The following is a 16,179-nucleotide window of genomic DNA, read 5'->3' on the forward strand; positions in this document are numbered from 1 at the left end:
TACCAATAGCTTCAATTTCCTGGTGCATACCATCCTGATTGGTCAACTGCAAAGGCCTCCATGCCTTTCCCTGCATATAAGACAACACAAGCCACTGAAGAGTCACTGATCCCAGAGCACCTCTGGGCCCTTGTGATTCCCAGATTTCTGAACATGTTTCCCCAGCAGCTCTCTCTGTTGTTCCATATTGGAGCCAGACTCACCCACTCCCCTCAACTCCAGTTCTCTCCCTCATTCTCAGCCAATGAACTTCCCGTGACGTCACAGAGAAACTAGAAGCTAGTAGACGAAAGAACTCAAAACTACCAGCAGGTAACTGACTTAAGCTATATCCGCATCTATTATTGCCTTCGTTCCTGCTCTATGAGAGGCATCGTCTTCCTTTCTATAGTGGGTTCTCTTACTTTTTGTCCAGAAATTCTGCCTCCTCAAGGACCTTACACTATGAATTTTCTCAGAGTATCTTTGACTTTTTCTTCTCAGATGGATCCTCTCCAGCAGCATTCAGGGGTGCTCAAGCCTCTCACCTCATCCAGCACCAGGACAACAGTCACAGCTTTCTGTGCTTCCACGGTCTCTGACTCGAGCTACATATTTGCAACTGAACATTCTACTGCATCCCCAGATGCATACCCACGGCCAGGGCAGCCTTTTTTTCCCCCACCCTGTTGAGGGAAAGAGTTGTCTACCTCTGCTGTCTTGGCTCCTGGTCATTGTCAAATCACCTGTGTATCTTTTGTCCCAGCCATTAAGAGCATTCTCCTCAAGGTCACAAGGACTCACCTTCTTGTCCCAAATCCAATGTACATTTCTGCCCTTCAATCCTTTGATGTTTCCTGAGCATATGAAGCTGTTGATGGTTTTCTCCCAGCTTGCAGACCACCACACTCTCCAGCTGCACTCTCCTACCTCTTTAAACTCATCTCACCCTGCTCTGCAGCTGTCCTTCAGGTATTGTTGTCCCCGGTGATTCTTTTCAGGTGTCTCCTCTTCTCTTTCAACTTACACTCCCTGTGCAATTGCATCTACTGCTATGACTTTAATGATCAACCAGATAACCCCCAAGTCTATGTTCACGGTCTGTTTCTGAACTTCGGAGCTATTTGTGCAATTTCCTCGTGGATATCTCTTCCTGGCTATCACCGAGACACTAACACAACCCACATTCACACTTCTTTTTCAGTGGATGGAGCCACTAGGTTGGCCATGAAATGGGACCTCATGCTTGACAACTCCCTCTCACCCCAACACACTCAAACACTAAGTCTCAATGATCCTTCCTCTCAAATATATTTTTAAAATCAATTATTTAGGGCCGGCACCATGGCTCACTAGGCTAATCCTCTGCCTGCGGCGCCGGCACACCGGGTTCTAGTCCCGGTTGGGGCGCCGGATTCTGTCCCAGTTGCTCCTCTTCCAGGCCAGCTCTCTGCTGTGGCCAGGGAGTGCAGTGGAGGATGGCCCAAGTGCTTGGGGCCTGCACCCGCATGGGAGACCAGGAGAAGCACCTGGCTCCTGGCTTCGGATCAGCACAGTGTGCCAGCCGCAGCGCGCCGGCCACAGCGGCCATTGGGGGGTGAACCAACGGAAAAAGGAAGACCTTTCTCTCTGTCTCTCTCTCTCTCCCACGGTCCACTCTGCCTGATAAAAAAAAATCTTAAAATCAACTATTTATTTAGATGAGTGGCAGAGAGAGACAAAGAGAGAGAGCTCCCAAATGCTGGCTAACTCCCCAAATGCCCCACAATGGGTAGGTCTAGGCCAGGCTGGGCCGAAGCTAAGAATAAAAACACAGTCCAGGTCCCTCTCCTGGGTGGTAGACACGCAACTACTTGAGCCTTTGTCTGGTGCCTTCCAGGGTCTGCATTATCAGAAAGCTGGAATCCAGAGCTGCAGGTGGGTATCGAGCCCACATAAATTGATATGAGACATGGGCATCTTAACCTAGGTAGGCCAACTACTAAATGCCCACCCCCTCTAAAATATCCTGAAATGTATATTCATCTTTCATTGCCTCTCTCCTAGTCCAGACAATTGCCATCATTTTATCCAGACACTGGCAGCAGCCTCCTGACCCTTACAAATTGCTCATCTCTGATCCATTCTCTGTACTATAGCAGGAACATTCTTTCTAAAATGTAAAACACAATTCCGGTCATGGTGAAACCCCTAATGACTTCTTTTTTACTTCAGTATAATATTCTTAATATAATTTTGGACCTAGCACAAGCTTTTTCATTTAACCAGAACTCCCCAAAGCGATACTAAATGTGTCTGCTGCCAGAGTTTCTCCAGCTCCTGATATGCACTCTCACCTCTAGTCCCTCTGTCCAGAACATTCTTCCACTCCCTCCTGGCTCAGCTCAGTCTCCCCCCTTGCAGCCCCCATTCCCATTCCCAAGCAACTACCAGCTTTTGTTCTATACCATATATCAGTATTCGTTTTCCAGAATTTTAAATTAATGGAATCATAAAGTATATATTCTCTCATCTATGTTTTTCACTCTGCATAAGTATTTTGAGATACAGCCATGTTGTTACATGCATCAGCAGTTCATACTTTTCATTGCTAAGTGGTATTGCCTTATTATATGGATATACAACTATTTATCCATTCATCTCCAGGCAGACAATAGTTTGAGGCTATTATTAGTAAAGCTGCTATATATATTCATATAAAATTTTATGTGGATGCACACTTTCAGTTTTCTTGGGTGAATGTCTAGAAATGGAGTGGTTACATCATATGGTAGTTGTACTGGGTTATAGTGTTTCTGAAAGGATCATATTCACTAGGACCTCAGAATCTGACTTTATTTGGACATAAGGCCTTTGCAGATGTAATTAACTAAGATGGGACCATATTAGATTGTGGTAGGCCCTAACCCAATGACTGATATCTTTATAAGCAGACCAAGGGAATTGAGGCAGATACCCAGGGAAGAAACCCTCATGACAATGCAAAGACGGTAGCAATGTGCTACAAGTCACATAATATCAATGCCTGTTGGCCACAACAAGCAGCTGGTAGGGAGGAATGGCACGGATTCTCCCAGAAATCCTCAAATATGACCAACCCTACTGACACCCTGATTTTAGAATCTTGGCTTACAACACAGAGAATGAGTTCCTGTGGTCTTATGCTACCCAGTTGGTAGTATTTTGTTATGGCAACCCAAGGAAACTAACATAGCACTCGCATGCATTTCTGCTTTTAAAATTTATTTTAATGTATATATTTAAAGTGTGCGACATGTTTTGTGAATCATAATCATAGTGAAACAATTATGAAGGCTAAACAAGTTTACACATCCATTACCTTCCATAGTTAATATATATGGCAAAAAATATGCAAAATCTGACTAAGCAAATTTTCAGGATTCAACACAATAACTACAGTCTACAGGCTATCGGTGTGGACTTAATCATCCAACATAACTGCAACTTTGCGCCTTTGACCTAATTCTCCCTGCTTCCTCTTCCTCTCTGGCCAGTAATCACCATTCTACCGTTTCTATTTATTCAACTTGGTTTCCCCTTAGATTCCACATGTAAGTGATATCAGACAGCATTTTTCTGTCACTTCCTGGCTTATTTCACCGAGTATAATGTCCTTCAAGTCACTCATGTTGTCACAAATGGCCTTATTCCTTCTTTTCAAAGGCTGAACGGTATCTATGGGCAAGGACCCATTCTGCCCCATCGTCTGTGGGTCCTCAGAACCAGGACAAAGACTGACAGAAGGAACTTATATTGGATGTTCTCTGCTTCTCTGGACTCACTGCCTGTAGTTCTCCACGTGGTTCTGTGCTCTGGGAAGCCGACTTCTGCAGACTCCTGCCCACTGAATTCCTGCTGAGCTTGGTCAGTGGGAAGGGATCAGAGGGGAGGAGAAGACACATGGGGAATTCATTCTCTTCGCTTCCTTCTTCAGGCTTCAGTTGATAGCAATTGCTCTTCTCCTGTGCAGCCAACGGTTTGGTTCTCACTGGGCTTAGGCTACCCAGTTTGTCACCACTGCCTGCCCCAGTTTCTTCAGGCCTAGGTGTAGTAATGGCCGCACCCAGCTCTTGCAGATACAGGGCGTTTCACTCTTGTTTTGGTTCCCTTCACTCTTCCCATAGTTACATCTTTATTACAAACTAGGGTCTCACCCTTTCTTCATTTACACGGTACTGAGAACATTTGGTTAATGTGGACCCTCACCACAACCAACATATTAAGTGAGTTATTAATTCTTGAATTCTCTTCACTGTTTTCATTCCACACAATTCAGGTTTCTAATATTTTTCTCAAGTTTCAAATGACTCCAAAACATTATATTCCTTTCCACTTCCTTCCTTTCTTCTCCCTCCAACCCCTCTCTCCCTCCCTCCTTTTCTTCCTTCAGCAGAGAATCTAAGCACTTGCAAAGCACCAAGAAGTGTGCCACCCTGGAGATCCAAAGAGAGGTAAAATGCCATTGATTGTCAAGGAACTCACAGTTAGGTGAGAGATAAAAATTAAAAAAAAAAAAAAAAAGATAAGTAGTGCACTGGGAGGATGGCCAAGGGCTGTGCACCCAGGGCCCTCCTGCTTGGAGCCAGGAGACACAAGAACCACCAGCCAGCTCTCGCAGTCCTGCTCCCAAACTCTCCCTTTTGCTCTTGCTCTTTGCTGCCTCACCACTCCCCATATACTCTCAGCTCCCTGAAGCGAATCTTCATAAAATGTCACTGTGCTAAGCACTCCACATTCATTATCTCACTTAATACAACACCACTCTGAGTACTAGCAAACACTTAGCAAACAGTAGCGTCCGCACTGACACAGAAGGCAACTGAGGCTAGAAGAGACTAGGAAGGTAACCTGGCAATGCGTGCCGTGGCGTGGCATGGCTAGACCCGAAACATGGTAAGACCAGATTATACATGATGGTCATTTTCCTGAAGGCTGGAAAGCGCTCCACCTCCAATTTCCACCTCGAAGCTGCAGTGCTGCAGGAAGACATGAAAGCCCGTCTCTCTCCTCCAAGACCTCTGAAGGCAGGATGGGAGATGTGCTGTTGGAGGGCCAGGAAGCTGTCCTCACCTCTCATTACGCTAGTTGCTCTGGAGGTGAAACACAGCGGGCTTCCCCTCTCCTTATCCTTCCCGTGCTCATAGCTCTGCTACTTCAGAATTGTGTCTGCTGTGGGTCAGCAGAGGCTTTGTTATTTTGTCCTCATTATACAGAGGATAAAACTGAAGCCTGTGGCAGGTGCATGACTCGGCCAGCTCCCACTGGCAGTGGGAGGTGGCCCAAGGTCCCAGGGACTAATGCGCTAACCTTTGTATTTTTTTTTTCTCCCAACTTTGCACCACCCTAGAATGACCACCTCCTAGCCCCCACCTATCTGAACACACTTGACCTTCTGGGCCCACTCCGGCTCCTCCTGGCCTCTTGCACCTTTACTCTCACTGCCCTGCTCCTCACCAGAGATGATCATCAAGGCCTCTCCCTGTGACCTAATCATGATGTATGAGCTGTGCTTGCCTGCTGCCACAGTGGTAAGTTTTGTACTTAGAGGATGTTCCTTAGCAATGCAATGCTAGGGAGCCAACCAGTGGATGGAGGACCTTTCTGTCCCTCTGTCTGTGGCTCTGCCCCTCAGATAGATAAGTAAAATTTTTTTTAAAGATATCAATTGCGGAAGTAGCCGAAAACAGTAAGTCCTTTAAGGTCCTGCCATCTCTCTTTTCTCTTTTGTTTCCTTCCTTCCTCTATGTTTTATTAACTGACAGCAAGGTCCTATTTAGGGAAGGTCTTAGATTAGCCTGTTCTCACGAAGATTAAGAGAGAGGTTCCAGTCCCCCCGCCCCCCCCCCCCATTTCAAGGGCTGCAGTTGCAAGGACTACATTCTAGTGTGTGGGGGGGGGGGCTCCTGCTTACTGGTTTAGGGAGATAACTGTACTGACTGTACTGGACTGAAGAGTAATTTAGGAGTAGGGAGTTATTTTTTTAAACAGGAGAGGGCAGTCATTGAGCAACAAAGTCACACCTGGACCCACATCCAGGTTGATTGATTCCCCGGACCGGTTCACTGGAGGATTCCAACTCCTCCACCCGACTCCCGCCCCAGTGCTGACCCTGGGAAGCCTCAGTGTAGGCTCAAGTAATTGGGTTCCTGCCACCCACGTGGGAGACCTAGATTGTTTCAGCCCTGCCCAGTCCCAGCTGATACTGGCATTCAGGAAGCGAAACAGGATGGGAAAGCTCCTCTCTCTCTCTCTCCTCCCCCTCTCTCCCTCTCCCTCCCCCCCAAATACGCCCCCTCACAGATATTAAACATTTTTAAAACACACAGAAAAGCTCAAAGGGAATAACGTCGAGATTACTCCAGCGAGGCGGGTGGGGACGAGGCGGGTGGGGACGGCGAGGCGGCCCCTAGGGGTCTCACGTGTGCCACCTTCAGAGCCAGAGTCCCAGAGGCCCCCACAGCGCCTGGGTTCGCCGAGCAGCTCCGTTGACTCCCAGCTGCCCGAGGCCAAACTCTCAGTGTTTACCAGAATCCGGAGGGTTTGCAAACCCACATGTCAGACTTCCTGTCCTGGAGATTCTCAACTCGCTCATCCCAACTCTTTCCTGGCTTTCCCCAGAAAGAAGAGAGCGGCGCTGAAAGCGGGAGGAGCCCCAGAACGCGCACACCCGCAGCCTCTCCCCTCCTCTCTCCCCACCCCCAAGGCAGGAATTTCTGGGACGGGCAGATGGGCCACCCCCTCTTCTCTTTCCCCAAGCCCGAGTAGAGAGGGCGGAGAAAAGCTCCCTGCTCGGCCTTCGCCAGCCCCGTGCACAGCCTGGAGCGGCTGCACACTGTGGATTGGGGCGCCGCGGGGGCGAGGTCCGGGACCGGTGCCGCGCGGAGGAGGCTGCGACCCCGCGGGCACGAGAAGGGGCGCGCGGGCAAGCTCAGTGGTTAGCGATGCTGCTGTCCCTGCTGCTGCTGCTGCTGCTGGGAGCGCCGCGGCGCTGCACCGAGGGCGCGGCGGCAGCGCTCTCTCCCGAGCGGGTCCTCAAGTGGCAGGGTGAGTGTCGCCGGGGCGGGGGTGGTCGAGGGAGAGCAGGAAGGGGCGAAGCTGGAGGCTGGCCGTGTTTTGGGGGTCTCGTTTCTGGACTCCCACGAAGGCCCCTTGCGGCTGGGGCGGTCCTGCACCGCCAGTGCGGCCCAATAGCCTCCCCGCCTCTGCAGGGGCGCGGCGAGGGGCGAGGCTGGGTCTCTGGCAACCAGGACGATTCCAGCACGGGAGAGGAGAAGCTGTTACAAAATGAAAACGGACTTGTTTATTCGAGATCCTCCCAAAAAAAGATGTCTCATTTCGTCCCCTCCCAAAGCAAGCGCATGGGATGTGCGCAGCGACCTGGGGAATGGCCCTAGGTCAGGCCGCCCCTCTCAGCCCCTTCGGGACACAAAACAAGACTGTATGAAGGCCTCTCTGAGGCGGTGGGGGCAGAGGTGGGGACGGGACAGGGAGGACCTCTGTGGCCCCCGAGGAGCTAGGGGAATGGCACAAATGACCCCCTTAGCACAGTTTCTCTGGGCATGGCACACGGAGCGCACACCGATCAGCTCCCCTTTTACTGCACACGTACTAAACATAAGCCCACTGAAGGGGTGGGCAAGGAGCCCTGGTTTCTGGCCTGCAGGGGCCTGCAATCAGCAATGGCCACCTGTGAGGCAGAAAAGCCAAGTCCCAGGGCAAAAGCTGCTGTGTGAAGGGAGGTGGGGTGCAGTGGGGAGGCAAATGAACCTGGGGGAGCACCAGGCCTCTTCCATCCTCTCTGTTGGGAGAAAGGGCCTAAGCTAGTGTCAGCGAGCCTGTGCTCACTTCTTTTCCCTCCCCAGTATTCTGTGTGCACACTTTCGAGGTGGTCTTTTCTAGACCCCATTTCCTAGCACTCCTTGGAGGTTTAATAGGGTCATGTTTGACACCAACCTTATTCTAAAGTGACCAAAGGTCATACATGCTCTTCTCTCCTTGGTCAGGCCAGTAAAAATTGTTTCTGTGGGTTCACATCTGACCCCACTGTGTGGTACATTCCCACCAAGAGTTTACCATGCAGTAGCTCTTCCTGTGTATTTTAAACTCTGGGCCTGGTGGCCAGCAGCTGCCTTGTGACGCTGGCATCCCACTTGAGCTCCACTTGGAGTCCCAGCTAATCCACTTCTGATCCAGCTCCCTGCCAATGTACCTGGGAACAGCTGTGAATGGTGGCTTCCCTACTGCCATTCATCTGCATAGACTTCCAGGCGCCTGGCTTCAGCCTGGCCCAGCCCTGGCTGTTGTGGCCATGTGGGGAGTGAACCAGCAGATGGAAGACCTCTCTCTGAAATTTTACCTTTCAAATACATAAAAATCAATCTTAAAAAAAAAAAGGCAAAACATGTGGGTCTGATAGGAAGGCGGCAGGACAGGTAGCAGCCCAGACAGAAGCTGAAACTGGGCCACACGGAATGTATGCCTGTGACCCTCTGAGCCAGCAGCTGATGGGCTAATCCTTTCTATATCCAGCACACCCAAATCCTGGCCTACGACAGCTCCTAATCAGTGCCTGTTTTTAGACATTAAGGATACTCTGAAATAAGAACTGTCTGCTACCTCCTGTACCTCCAGGAGCAGTTTGCAAATCTGAAGGGGGCTCACACGTCTGACATGGGTGATTTAGAAATGAAAATGCTGCTACTGAAGTCCTAAATAGCACAGAGATTTTGTAGCGATCCTCACACAGGCTCCCCTCCCTCACTCCAATCTCCCACATCTGTGGGCTTTCAGGTGTCATCTAGCCAGCTTTGAAATCAGGTTTTTATTGTCTATTCAAAGATGAAAAACAACAAAATCTTAGCATTGGAAAAGGCTTGAGACACTTGACTCCCACCGTCCATTCTTCAGATGCGGAAGCTGAAGCACGCCTACCACAGAGCCAGTTATGTTTCAGTACTTCCGTTTACCTTGAGCCAGGGTGGACATCCATGGGACCACTGGGAGAAAAGTGCACACTCATTTTAGATTCATATCCACTCATACTAGGTATGTAATAATGCACATAATATAGAAACAGTATTTTTCATCTGAAGTGCTTGACATGTATTGTTTAATGTGTATTGGGAGGCAGATGATGGATTATATTGGATTCTATTGTGCTACATTTTCAATATTTACCAATAGTTTTATATGCAGAAATCAATATGCAGTGTCATACAGTAATTAAGTTCATGAGTTTCAGAGGCAGACTGTCCGAGTTAACATCCTGCTATGCCACTTACTAGCTGCATAACCTTAGGCAAGTTACTTAACCTCACTGTGCCTGTTTTCCTCATCTGTAGAGACGGAACTTACCCAAGTGTTGTATTTCTGTGGCACTGTCACCATGGCACCTCCTTCCTCTGGCAAGCCCAGACCATTTGACAGGTTGACAGGCTATACCAAGAGGTTTCATCGTGGCTTATTTCCCTGATCTAGAATTTGAGCCCTTTTTCCATGTAGCACTAAAACTTGACACTTCACTCAGGACTTCAGATACTGGAAGAGTAGTGGGAGAAGGAAGAAGAGGCAAGCAAACAGGTAAGAGGGGACATAGTCATCACTCAAGAAAAGTGAACTAGGGGCAAGGCAGAAAGTTTTGAAGATACAGCAAGGGCTGGAATTCATGAATGTGAAATGGCCCAACCAACCTGGCAGGAGAGTTTCCTTCTACAGTGCTCAGCTGGGTGGAGGCAGAAGTACAGAGAGGCCAGGGCTACATCAGGGTAGGCTTCCCTGAATGGACAGTGGCCAAGGGAAGTGAGAGTGCTGATGAACCTGAGGTCAGCATACTTGACCTGCAGTACTATCTGGAGTGAAGAAAATGAAACAGGATAAGGACAAGGGGGCACTCTTGACTCCCTATGCCAGTGAGAAGGGAGTGAGGAGCTCATGGCCTCAGCTAGTCACTCACTCTCTGTCAAGCTGAGCGCTGTGTGCTTTATCTCTGGTGCTAACTGGGTTCATCCCAAGGCAGTGCCTGAGACAGGCATTTATTTAGGGGCAAGTAGTTTCTTTGGGGGAGGATTCTAGAGAACATGGTAAAGGGAGGGAGGAAATGAGGCTAAGAAGAGAAGAACTCCACTATGAGCTACTGGGGCTCAAAGGACCTTCTAAGGCACTGTTAGAACTCAGTGAGTCCCCCAAAGGAAATAAGCTGAGGTATTGATCCGCAGCCTCCCACCACCACACTGATTGAGGGGTTGCTTTCCCTTCTGGGCCACTAATTCCCTGGTGTTTGTGGCCTCCTGAAATACTCTTAGCAGACCCAGAAAGTCACAGTGCATAGGAACTGTCTGCAGGTGAGTGAGCTCCAGGTTTGGGGATGTGAGTAGGCAACCAACAGAATGTGCCACTCACTCTAGGTTTGGGAGGTGAAAACAAGAGTAGGATATGACCCTGTACAAGTAGCAGAGCATCCAGAGACAGATACAGAAACGCAAACAGTTACCCAACAGTGGGTAGGTGTTGTAATAACATGGGATGCAGAGGAGTGGCCGGGGGAGCTGGAGACTTACAACAGGGCATTTGTTTTCTTGAAGGATGAGTAGGTAGCTGTCATAATACAGAAAAAAAGGACACAGAGCATTCCTGGGAGAGCCTATTTCTTGTGCAAAGGCAAGAACCACATACGGGGCAACAATTACATTTGAGTGAGCTGACCACTCTGGTTGGGTTCTTTTAGATGCAAAGAAAAAGTCTCCATGGAGGTCACCCACGCAAATGTGGGGCCAGTGGTAAGGGTTCCAGGGTTTTACGGAGACTCAGGAACAAGTTGTCTTATGCAACCAAGCCTCCTGGGAACTGACCACTGGAATGCAGCAGCTACTTGCTCTGTCCCTCTCTGGGACTGCATGGTGGTCCCTGTCCAGGACTCCTTTGTACTGACTGGTTTCTTCTGTTTTGACTTGCAGGACCCTTCTTGTGTTGCTCTCACAGTTTCCTGGCAAGAGCCCTTTCATGTCCTAAGAGAACAGTCTGGTTACCTGCCCCATATGCTGGCCAGTCCCTGTGCTCTGCACTTGAGTCAGAGACCTTCCCATGGCTAACTGGCCATTTTAGGGGTATAAGGCACACGCTGTGGATGGGATAGATCCCCAGAGTAGGTTCACAGACAGGACAGGCAGAAGTAACACATCTATATTAGGAAGCATGAGAGAGATGAGGAAGTGAAGAGTTTGGCTGGAGGCCCTCTGCTTTTAGAAATCAAGTCAAGTTGAATGAATTGGTCATTGCTTTTGCTTTTGGATAAAGAAAATCAAATCATACACTAAAGTTTAGGAAATGCATGGTCAATTTTGTATTTGAAGAAGGTAGCAAAAGACCACCTGGAAGGTTAAGGCTGAGCTAAGTCAGCTTCAGTAGAATATTTCAGAGCAGGAAGTTTTGATAAGAGTAGGAATAAGAGAGGGAAGAGATGTATAATTTGGGACATGCTCAAGCTGACTTGCCCCAAATGGTAGAGTTAGAAACATACCAGGGGACTCCAATTTAATCCCATCAAGGTGGCATGTACCAATGCCATCTCACTAGTCCAAGTGATCAATTTCAGTTCACAATTGATCATAATGAAAGGACTAAGAGTCAAAGGGAGCACATAAACTAGTACCTGCTAACACTAACCGATAGAATAAATAAAGGAGAGAGTGATCCAACATGGGAAGTGAGATACTCAGCAGACTCATAGAATGGCAGATGTCCTAAATAGCACTCTGGCCTCAGAATCAGCCCTAAAGGCATTCAGATCTGGCTGAAAAGCCCATGAGAGTATTTCAGGCATGGAAAGCCAAGACACTCTGGCAAAAGATCTCTGTGAGTGAGATCTCAGTGGAAAGAACAGGTCTTCAAAGAAGGAGGTACCTTTCTCTGAAGGGAGGAGAGAACCTCCACTTTGACTATGACCTTGTCTAAACAAGATAAGAATCGGAGAACTCAGAGGGCTTCCATAGCCTTGGAAACTCATGACTGGAGCATAGGGAGATTACTGATACCATAGACAGGAGTGTCAATTGGTAAAGTCAACAACAGGAGTCACTGTGCACTTACTCCTCATGTAGGATCTCTGTCCTTAATGTGCTGTGCATTGAGATTTAATGCTATAACGAGTACTCAAACAATATATTTCACTTTGTGTTTCTATGGGGGTGCAAACTGTTGAAATCTTTACTTAATGCATACTAAACTGATCCTCTGTAAAAAAAAAAAAAAAGAAAAAAAGAAACTATCAACTCCCAACTTGACTCTCACTGGGATTAAACATGACAGTAGGTCTGATCTGATTTCATCATCATTTAAAAAAAATCATCTATTATTTTTCACTTTATGTTTCTGTGTGGGAGCAAACTGTTGAAATCCTTACTTAATGTATACTAAGCTGATCTTCTGTATATTAAGATAATCGAAAATGAATCTTGATGTGAATGGAAGGGGAGAGGGAGTGGGAAGGGGGAGGGTTGTGGGTGGGAGGGACAGTATGGGGGGGAAGCCATTGTAGTCCATGATTCGTACTTTGGAAATTTATATTCATTAAATAAAAGTTAAAAAAAAAAATTAAAAAAAAAAGAAATTTCAAAGAAACTTTTAAAACAGTAGACTCCATGAAAGTTAGAAAGTGGGAGAAGTTGCAAAATAGGAGGAATGGTAGTTATATGATGGAAATCCCAAGTTTGGGCAATGGGTCTGTTCTTGGTAGTGATCAGATTCAAGATGTGGTTGTAGGAATGGTTACAAAAGTGGGACAACAGGTGAAGCTAGGCCTCATGGAAGAGGAGCATGAAGAACCAAATGTCAGAGCAGTGCTAGGGCCAGAGTAGAATGCAGGACTCTTGTCAATGAGCCACAATAAGACATACATTTTACATAACACTCCACAGTATTCCTATGTGCGCCCACACACCAGTGTATCTCTGAAATTAAAGTTTTGTATAAAAATATCCTTATATAAAGTGACATGGGGATACTTTTCTACTCTGTCATTCAGGGCTGGGCATGATACACTTAATTGATTTCATGACCATTAATGGACCACAAGCTGCAGTGAAGAAAGCACTAGACAAGAATGTTGAGTCATCTGTGTGGAGGGTCAAGGCTTCAGGGCAGGGGAGGGGAGGGAGACAATGGGAGCCTGCTGCTGTCCAAGCCATTGTAAATAGCAAGGAACAGCAGTTCCAAAGTTCACCCCATGGCTGAGGAAGAAAAGAGAAGGTGCCCTGGGAGAGGTTTCTGAAAGGAGGTGGTGAGAGCCACCCTGCAGGCAGCACTGGGGAGGAGCTGTGGTCCTGAGATTCTCCCCATAGTTTCCATTTATTTCAATACAAAGGTACAGTGTCCGTCTCTATTGCTCCAAACATTTTCTAATGTCTGGCAAGTGGTTATTCTGTGCTGTTTTATATCAACACATTGAATCCAAGGCAGGTAATGTTAATAGATAATCCTGCTTTTACATATGAAGAAGTGTTAAGGAACTTGTGCTTACAGGGGATCAAACCACACACTCAGCACTAACTAAAAAAAGGATATCTGGATGGTCTTGTGACCCCATGACCTATCTCTTTCATATCCCCCTGCATGATGGAAGCATGCAATTTGATTTTTGCAACAGGAGGACCAGGATGGCTGCCTCTTGCTCTCTGGAACTCTTCCTTTCCAAACCTCTGCACTTCCACTTGTGGAGCTGAGTATTTTCATGAGGCTGAAATGTGCAAAGCTATTGATTTATTTCTTGTTCTAAGCACTTCCTGCATCCTTAGGCAATGAGCCATTCTTCTAATCTGAAAATGTGGAATTTAAGTGAAGACATGGTTAGTGCTTAAGCTGCCAACTATCCGGACTTGTTCTCTTGTCTTGCCTTGCCTGTCATCCCTCAGTTTCTCTTCCACTTCATACTTTTCTCATCCCATTTCCTCTGACTGGCTCTTTTCCTCACAAGCCTTTGTGCATAGGCATGGATTTCCAATTTTCCTGGTCCTTTCAACCCTTTCTCAGTAAGCTTCTAACCTCTTTCCTATTATTGTTGATAAGCTGCCAAAAGAACTGATACCATACATGCTGCTTCCAAGCCCATGGCCAGCAAGGTCAGTCCACAAAGATAGGTCAGTTATGTCTTGAACTCCCATTCCTTGACTTAACACTTGGCTTATCTACATCTGGTTTTCTGAGGAGATGGCTCCTTTAGGAATTGACTCTTCTGAACTCATTCCTTTTAGGCAAATCCTCATATAACCTATCAAAGTTATATATCTGAGACATTAACAGAGGCTTCCCTCCATTTTCTGTCAGAAATTATCCTTGAAAGTCTTTTATGAGACATCCCAGTGCCTAGCTAGGAACATAAATTATAGTTTGAGTTGATCAAAGTGAAAGGAATATTGTTCAAAATTGAAACAACCAAAATAGTTTCTACTTCTGTGTGTGGCCATGTGACTTTTCAATTAATGGCTTTTTCCAGACACTATTGTTAAGAAATAGTGCTAATATAGAAATTTTGCTATTTCTGGATTTTACCATCTCTTTCCAGTGATAAAAATACAAACAGGAAATTCAGAGTGATTATTTTGCTTATTCTGCTTTTTTGGGCATCATCTGTGTTCAGTGATAAGGTTTGCTCTTGCTATTATTAATATTTATAATTGTGGCTGATGCAATCCTTACCAGGGTCCTATGGCACTGACACCATTACAAAACCCACCATGCAGATCGGGACACCAAAGCAGATTCTCTTCTAGCTTTAGGCACTTCTGCCTTAAGAGATGGGCTCTGCAGCTGACCACAAGCTTTTTTCCATAGCAAATAAGAACAGGGAGAGCTTCCAGGCACGGAACCAGCACAGGCTCTGAGGGCTCAGAAGGAGCTCACACTTAGGGTTTGATCATCTGTAGCTTGCCGTGTTCAGATTCCTAATAATTTTTGATAATTGAATTTGTGTGTTATGCACGAAGTCCAATGGGACAGTGAAGCGTGGGCCAAAGGCTTGGTGCCTCAGTTCAAGTTCAGTTATGCCTGGTATCACTTCCTCAGCTCTCTGGAATGGGTTTTCAGCTGCCTCTTCCTAACTCCTGCCTGATAACCCTTGCTGCCTCCTACCACAGTGCACGAGAGGATGGAAGCCTGGGGCTGGGAGTGGAGGCCTGTGGTGTCTCAGGTCAGGCGTGGCAGCAGTTGTCCCAACTGGATTGGCAGCCCCACTGCATCTTCTACAGGGACTGAGTAGGAAGCTGTCACCTGTCCCAGTCCAGTTACGCAGTATTATTCTGAGCCTGGTATGGCACAAGAGTTGCAATCTTTCAAAGGCCAATGAGAAGGGAAATGTGATTTGATTTCCCCACATCCAGCTAGTGCCACACATTTTAATTTTACCCTGGACCCTGCAAATTTTGTGGCCACTGTTATTAAGACAGAGAGGGGGCCAGCGCTGTGGCACAGCCGGGTAACGCCCTGGCCTGAAGCGCCGGCATCCCATATGGACGCCAGTTCTAGTCCCAGCTGCTCCACTTCCAATCCAGCTCTCTGCTGTGGCCTGGGAAAGCAGTAGAAGATGGGTCAAGTCCTTGGGCCCCTGCACCCGCATGGGAGACCTGGAAGAAGCTCCTGGCTCCTGGCTTCAGATTGGTGCCTTTCCGACCATTGCGGCCAATTAGGGAGTAAACCATTGGATGGAAGACCTCTCTCTTTTTCTCTCTCTGCCTCTCCTCTCTCTGTGTAACTCTGACTCTCAAGTAAAAATTAATAAATCTTTAAAAAAAGACAGATAGAGACTGTTAGGAATTCAGTTGCATGCTTCCACCCACCCCAAGCTCATATGTTGGAGTTCTAACACACTATGAAACCAGAATGGGAACTTACTTGACAGTACAGTCTTTACAGAGAAAAACAAGTCAAAATGAGGGGATTAGGGTAATCCTAATCTGACTGAAAGGGAAAATTAGACACATAAATAAACAGAGAGAACAAATGATGCGAAGAAACACAGGAAGAAGGTGGCTACCCCCAAGCCAAGGAGAGTCGACTAAGATCCCTCTCTCGCAGTCCTCAGAAGGAACCAACCCTGCTGACGCCCTGATCTCAATTTCAGCTTCCAGAAAATAAATCTCTGCTGTTCAAGTCAGTCTGTTATGCAACCTCTGCAAATTCATGCAATAAATA

General features: G+C 47.1%; 1 protein-coding gene across 4 annotated transcripts in view; it reads left to right on the forward strand.

Annotated features, from left to right (window-relative positions):
- The first annotated feature begins 6,606 nt into the window (after positions 1 to 6,606).
- PLA2R1 (phospholipase A2 receptor 1) overlaps positions 6,607 to 16,179 on the forward strand; it is a 127,531-nt gene continuing 117,958 nt past the window's right edge. For 3 of the 4 annotated variants that reach the window (XR_016230703.1, XR_011387005.2, XM_051847968.3), the window contains exon 1: positions 6,607 to 7,044. Coding sequence is in view for 2 of the 4 variants with exons in the window: in XM_051847968.3 (XP_051703928.3) it covers positions 6,942 to 7,044 (103 nt within the window). In the remaining 2 variants the exon portion in view is untranslated. 4 annotated transcript variants of the gene reach the window in all.

This window comes from Oryctolagus cuniculus, chromosome 3, assembly GCF_051225735.1.
Source record: "Oryctolagus cuniculus isolate XC-2025 breed Fujian yellow rabbit chromosome 3, ASM5122573v1, whole genome shotgun sequence".
Lineage (NCBI taxonomy): Eukaryota > Metazoa > Chordata > Mammalia > Lagomorpha > Leporidae > Oryctolagus > Oryctolagus cuniculus.